The 7,500-nt window shown below is 40.4% G+C and overlaps 1 protein-coding gene across 1 annotated transcript in view; it reads left to right on the top strand.

Annotated features, from left to right (window-relative positions):
* Positions 1 to 7,500, top strand: part of plxdc2b (plexin domain containing 2b) — a 73,439-nt gene that overhangs the window by 41,694 nt on the left and 24,245 nt on the right. The window contains exons 5-7 of the mRNA XM_030780708.1: positions 1,456 to 1,578; positions 2,642 to 2,760; positions 3,439 to 3,538. Coding sequence (XP_030636568.1) covers positions 1,456 to 1,578; positions 2,642 to 2,760; positions 3,439 to 3,538 — 342 coding nt within the window. The remainder of the gene's footprint in view (positions 1 to 1,455; positions 1,579 to 2,641; positions 2,761 to 3,438; positions 3,539 to 7,500) is intronic.

Genomic DNA, 7,500 nt, shown 5'->3' with positions numbered 1-7,500 from the left:
GTCGATAACTCTCTTTTGCCCTTTGACCTTTGACTTTTAGAGCTGGTAGTGACTGGGACTGCTTAGATCACTTTCCTCAGGTTTGAAGGGGTAAAGTCAAAACCTTCTGTGTGTGTGTGTGTGTGTGTGTGTGTGTGTGTCTGAATGTGTTAGCCTGGGTATAATTCACCCAAAACAGTAGTAAGAAGCTGACTCAGTGATATGAGGCTTGTTTTAAATAGAGTCTCTCTCTCTCTCTCTCTCTCTCTCTCTCTGTCCCTCCCTCTCTCTCTCCGTGTCTCTCAGTAGAGCTGACCAATGCTGCTATTCCTGTGCTAATTAAGCACACAGCTGTACGGCTATGCCTGTTCACCTGAGATTCAACTACACTTTGCTCTAATATAATTCCTACACATCACATTTAAAAATATAATGCACAGTCCACTTACTCTCAAATGTTTACTGCAGTGTTAACTTTCAGCTTTGTATTAACACTGTTAATAATACACATACACACACACACACACACACACACACTGAAATACATAAAATGCACACATGGCTTGTGGGGTGGTGTGCATGTTTGTATATCTATCTTTGGCTGTCTGTGTCTGTCTGTGTTTGTATATCTGTCTCTGTATGTATGTTTGCATGTACGTACCTGTTTGCTGACTCACTCCTATAAATACGTTTCTAAGATGGCTGGGTTTGTTTTTAGAGGCTCTGGAGTGAGAAACATCTTAAACAGATACTTACTTAATTAATCGACTCCAAGACAGCCATCCCGGCAGTCTGCCAGGACGCGGGAGTCTTTTATGAAACAGAGGAGTAAATTGGGGGGGGGAGAAAGAGGAGAAGAGGAGAGACACCTGTTCTTGCCGGAGTGTGGAAGACGCGCTGGGATCTGACACTGAAATCCTATTTGCATATGCAAAACGTACAGTGTGACTGAAGACTGGATTTGTGGATTAAAAAAAAAAACAAAAACATTTTGACCAATTACCAGTCAGATTTACTTTACAGTTTTTTTTTCAAAGCTGAAATCTTAAAGACACTCTGAAGAATTTACTAAACCAAACCTTCAGAGTCCTCAGCGCTTGTAACTTTAAAGGAGATACACAGGCCTGTTTCTGACAGTGGTACAGAACTGGCAAAGAGCTAAGTTAACTTCCTGTGTGTGTGTGTGTGTGTGTGTGTGTGTGTGTGAGTGTGTGTGTTTTCTGGTCGTCCAGCTGTACACACTCCGGAGCCAGTCCAGTTCTATGAGAATGTTTTGGCAGTACCCTGTGCTAAGGTCAAACACACGCTGTACAGACTGTCAATTTCTCCAGCCCTGTTTATACCTCGATAATGCCTTTTTGTTGAGAGAATTCATAATATTTGAAATGTATTAAAATGAAAAGTGTTAGGGGATTCACCACTGCCACACTTTGTGACCTTTGTGTGTGTGTGTGTGTGTGTGTGTTTGTGTTCTAGGATTTATCTACACAGGAGATGTGATCCACAGAATGCTAACGGCCACTCAGTATATTGCCCCACTGATGGCGAACTTTGACCCCAGCCTGTCCAGGAACTCTACCGTGATTTATTTCGACAACGGTAAGATACGAAGAAAGATCAAGGACTCCACTAATCTGATAGAGCTGTGTGTGTGTGTATGTGTGTGTTTGTGTGTGTGTGAAATGACAGGCAGATAACCTTTCCAACCTTGACATTGTTTATACACATCTAAGTTGACAGGCCAGAAATCAATGAGGTCAGACTTAAGATCAATCAATCAATCAATTGTCCAGTCATTTGGACTACCTGTCAAAGCTTGTGTTGATCAGACGTCTTGTGATTGATGATCTTTGGATATAGAAATTACAGTGTAGTGTTTTTCATTCAGTTAAAACTCATAATGTTTCTGCGGATATGTTTTTCCTTAACGCAGATATAGCTCTGAGCTCTGTGATTTCCTCTGTCTCTTTTTCCTTCATTTGTGTTTATACTGTAGGGATAAATGTTTGAGTGAGACATATTGAAGTAGTTGGTATTTATTTTGTGGAGTTTTTTTTTGTTTTGTTTTTTGTTTTGTTTTTTACAAACTGAATAATTCAGTAATATATTTCATACTGTGTTTGTCATAGCTGTGAGGGTGTGTCATGTGGGAGGTACTGAATTAATCAGTGGTATGGTTGTGTTTTAAGCCCAGAATTATTCAGTAATCTGAGTATTTTATAAGCACTGAATTATTCAGTAATGTGGGTCTGTTGTGTTGTAAGTACTGAATATTCAATACTATTTGCGTGTTTTATTCCAGTTACTGAATGAATCATTACTATGGATGTGTTTGTGTACTAAGTACTGAGTTATTCAGTACTGGGCATGTGTGGTATTATAAGTTCTGGATTTTTCAGTAGTACAGATGAGTTTGCATACTGAATACTTAGTTATTCAGTACAGGGGAAGTGTGGTATAAGTTCTGGTTTTTTCAGTAGTACAAATGAGTTTGCATACTGAGTACTGAGTTTTTCAGTACTGGGGTGTATGGTATGATAAGTTCTGGATTTATCAGTCATGCAAGTGAGTTTTCATACTGAGTACTGAATTATTCAGTACTGGGGGTGTGTGGTATGATAAGTTCTGGATTTTTCAGTAGCACAGGCGTGTTGTGTTGCAGGTACTGCGCTGGTGGTGCAGTGGGATCATGTGCACCTGCAGGACTCGTATAATCTGGGCAGCTTCACTTTCCAGGCTACACTGCACAGTGACGGCAGAATAGTCTTCGCTTACAAAGAGGTCAGATCTCTCTCTCCCTCTCTCCCTCCCTCTCTCCCTCCCTCTCTGCCTCCCTCTCTCCCTCTCCCTCTCTCTCTCTCTCTCTCTCTCTCTCTCTGAATGACAGGCATGAGTAAAAAAAAAAAATTATCAAAGCAAAGAAATAAATGTTTTCATGGGAAAAAAATGCCTAGAATATAACAATAAATGAACTCTGGCACAAGAGTTCATTTATTGGAAGGATCAGCTCCCATCTCTATTGCTCTGTTTATTTTAATCTGCCGTCTAGACTTCTGACTGCTTCTTAAGAGGCTAAATTGGCTTAGATGAATGTTCATAAAGAGAAATAAACACCACAGTTTTACTAAGACAGGAAACACATGTTATGTAAGTTTGGCTTTGTGACTGAAACAGAAGGGCCAGTATTTTTCTGTAATCTGAAGGATTATGAAAACACTTCTGGAAGTATTTGTTTGCTGTTTTGCTTTCTCTGCTCTGCTCCGTCTTCATCTTTCTCTTGTTTTCTCTCTCTCAGCATGCAAAAGCCGTAACGAAGGCTGACAGAAAGTAGCTGGTGCTTCAGTTACTTTTCAGTTAGTTTTTTTGTTATGAGTAAACGAAAAGCCCCAGAAATCCTCCTGTTGATTTTGCTGTGTAATTGTGAACTTGATTGTGTTTCTGTCTCTGCCTCTGTTTCAGATCCCCATTCAGATTGCTCAGATCAGTTCCGTCAATCACCCAGTCAAAGTTGGCCTTTCAGATGCCTTTGTCGTCGTCCACAAGATCCAACAGATCCCCAGTGAGTCACCACACTCTAAACAAGGCTTATGGCACTCCTCACTCTACATAACAACTACAGGAGACTGTTCACTTGCCATAAAGGCTACTTATGGCAGTCCCACAGAAAAGCCTACACACGTCAATGCCACATACATAGCGTCTACAATAAATCAATGTCAGCTACACAAAGACAGTATAATTCTATGTCAGTTTCATAAAGCATATGTAAGTCAATGTCAGAAATATAGTGTCTACATAAATTAGTTGCAAGAAGCCAAAACAAGTCAATTCCAAATACATAAGGACAGTATCAGTCTATGTCAGCTACATAAGGACAATATCAGTCTATGTCAGACAATATCAGTCTATGTCAGCTACATAAAGACAATATCAGTCTATGTCAGCTACATAAAGACAATGTCAGTCTATTTCAGCTACATAAAGACAATATCAGTCTATGTCAGCTACATAAAGACAATATCAGTCTATGTCAGCTACACATAGACAATATCAGTCTATGTCAGCTACATAAAGACAATATCAGTCTATGTCAGCTACATAAAGACAATATCAGTCTATGTCAGCTACATATAGCATACATAAGTCTATGTCAGCTACATAAAGACAGTATATCTGTTTATGCCAGCTACATATAGCATATATAAGTCTATGTTAGTGACTTAAGCCTCTGTGAGCCAGTGCCAGCTACATAAAGTCAATGTAAGTAAATACATAGAACCTATGTAAGTCCTCATGTCCTTAAGTAGGATTACCAGCCATCCATCTAGTCTTTCACTAGAACAGTGGAACCAGTGAGACCGGTCTTTTGCCGATGCAAATTGTCTTGTGATATTAATGTGAGCAGATACTGCAGCCTAAAGAATAAATTTATCACCCCGTCTTTGGCATGTTAAACACGATTTCACGGTCACGGACTCAAGCACTGCTTACATATGGAATACAGAGTTTGCAGTGTGATGGGAGAACAGACTTTGGCCTGAAGGGGTGTAAAGTGCTTACTCTCCAATAAAACACACAGTTCCATTTGTCTGTGATTTAGTAGGTACAGGTGTGTTCTATAGCAATGTGTTAAAATAGTTTTTTTTCTCTCCTTGTCACACACACACACACACACACACACACACTCCACACACACATACACCCACAGACCCATTCTTTTCTCATTACAACAAACCTTCCCTGTTACAGTGTGGTTTACGATCTCACTATCTGTCACGCAGCCATCAGACATTTTAATAAAAATATTCTCCAGTCACCAAATCATTTTGTCATCGACACCTGAGGGGTATTGGTTTCCGCTCTCCGTAGAGTCCAGACGGTTCCGCCCACCCGTTTTACTGACCTTATCATCATTAGTTCCTGTCCTTCAGAAAGGACTTCCTCTACCTTGTAATTAAACTGTTACCATGGTTAATGAGTCCCTTTTTTTCTCTTCTACAGACAACTGGAGTCTTTGATGTGTTTTATGACGTCTTTGCTCTTCCCTCGAGACATAAAATTAAATAAAGGCAAGGGGAGAGGATGCACATAGAGAGAAATAAATCATTTTGTTAATTTGGTTTTTTTTTTTCTTTTTGTTTATGAAAGCATCATGCACACCTGGTTTGAGGGTCTTGAAGAAGGCAACATCTGAACTGTCAGGTTTTTCTCCACTCAATATGTAACGTAAAGAAAATTCTGGATTTTGTTGATTGGTGCCTTAAATTTAAATCTTTTGAGACGAACTATTTCTCTTCACACACAGTCAACCAGCTGACTTTTCTCAGAGCTGTTACTGTAGGGTTTTGGGTTGTGTCATAATCCTCGATGTTTTCATCAGTGTTCTACGTTTCAAAGTTTGCTACATTTACGTTTACGCTGTGGATGCGTTTTATCCATAACTACCCTCAGTTGTGGAATAAAAGTGGTGTTTTTTTGTCACCAAATCAAACAAATAGCTGAACCTCCTGCCTGTTGCTATGAAAATGGCATCTGTATGTGCTGACAGAGGTATCTGTCTTCAGGGCCTTTGGGACACACACTCACACGCACACACATATACCCCTGCTGTCTGTCTGTCTCCTGTCAGACACAGACTCTTTGATGCTGCTGTAACTTTCAGCTCTGTAGGCTGATTCCCAAGCCTTACCCGGAGACTGAGCAAATAAACATGTCTGAAGAACGAGGGAAGGAAAGAGGGATGAGAAAGAAGGGGGTGCTGGTTGTCAGAATTTGGATGATATTTACTCTGATGACAGAGTATGTGTGTGTGTGAGTGTGAGTGTTAGTGTGTGTGTATGTGTGTGTGTGTGTGTGTGTGTGTGTGTGTGTGTGTGCGTGTGAGCAGAAAAAGGGCAGGATTTGCATGTGGTGACTGTGGTCTTTCAGCAGCGTTGAAAGAAAGGAGAGAGGGAGAAAGGAAGAGAGAGATTGAAAAGAAGAAAGTAATATGGTGTGTTTTAGCTTGTAAGCCTCTCTGTAGCCAATTAGGCTGTGTAGTTTACAGTCAGAGTTATGGAGATACTCTTTACTTACGGGATTAACGCCTCTGGCTTACATCTATTCACAGACAGTCATAAATACTCTCACTCTCACCCCGTCTGTATCTCTCTCTCTTTCTCTCCCTCTCTCTCCCTCATGCTCTCTCTCTGTCTCTGGCACAGACACACACACACACGCACACACACACACACACACACACACACACACACACACTCACTCATATCTCCAGGCTACAGTAGTATGCTGGAGACCAGTATGGTGGTGTCCTATGGACAGGCCAGGCAATTACCCACAGAAAACGACCATAAACATCCTGAACCTACAGCTTTAGATTAGTCTCCTCTCCACAGGTTACCACACACACACACACACACACACACACACACACACACACACACATACACTCACACACACACACACATACACTCACACACACACACACAGACACTCACACACACATTAGTACCACTCTCATACACTCCCTCACACACTTTGATATCTAAGAGGTGTTTTCTCCGAAATGATCCATTAATCATTTCCTTTGTGTGTTTACCATCCCAAATTTGCCAAACTTCTGACAGTCTGTAGGCAGAACTATGACATAATGAGGTTTCTAGACGTATAAAAACTGTTGGCTGCGGCTGAAACGACAGAACAGGAAGAAAGAAAGAAAGAAAGAAAGAAAGAAAGAAAGAAAGAAAGAGTGATAGATGAGGAAGGAGGAAAAAAACAGGATCGATAAGTCGATGTGCGTGTTTATGGGTCACTGTGGCATTTTCAGAATTTCGCCCTGAAGACATTTACGACAGAGAAGCATTAGGGAGGAGACATTAGCACCCTTATTTTCTCTTCACCAAGAGACTCAACACGCTCCTTTATTCAACAACGCCTTGTAAATTTGTCAGAATTACTCTAGAGACTTGTCCATTAATCATGACAATAGTGCTGTAATCTGGAAAATAGGATTAGGTGGCTATCGTTTTATGTCTCTGTGAGTCACAGAATTACAACGTGTAATTCCAATCCAGATTAGATTATTTAACATTTAATTAAAAGAACAAAACAAAACAACAAACACTTTATTTGATAGCAGTGGCTTTGTCTTTGTCTTCTGAGAAGAATATGATTAATTTCAGTGTAGTGACATGTTTTATTAATGATTTATTACCACGTGTTAATCTGTGGGGGATTACTGAGGATTAGTTAATTGTTTGAAATGTAAAATGGTCCAGGGCGTAGATTATGTTTTTTTGTTTTCTCCTGTTCTCATGTCTCTGTGACGGTGAGAGGTCCTGTTCTATAAGACAACGTTGTCAGAAATTAGCCCCATAAACTATGACAATCCACACTCATGCGCACGCACGCACATACACACACACACACACACACACACACACACACACACCTCCTCATATACATTACAATCACAAATCCATTTTGTGCAGGTAAAGGGCTCTTAGGTGTGCAGTTAAATCTGAT

This window comes from Chanos chanos, chromosome 7 (genome assembly GCF_902362185.1).
Source record: "Chanos chanos chromosome 7, fChaCha1.1, whole genome shotgun sequence".
NCBI classification, from domain to species: domain Eukaryota; kingdom Metazoa; phylum Chordata; class Actinopteri; order Gonorynchiformes; family Chanidae; genus Chanos; species Chanos chanos.
The sequence above is the reverse complement of the archived record's forward strand: the minus strand, read 5'-3'. Positions and strand labels throughout refer to the sequence as shown.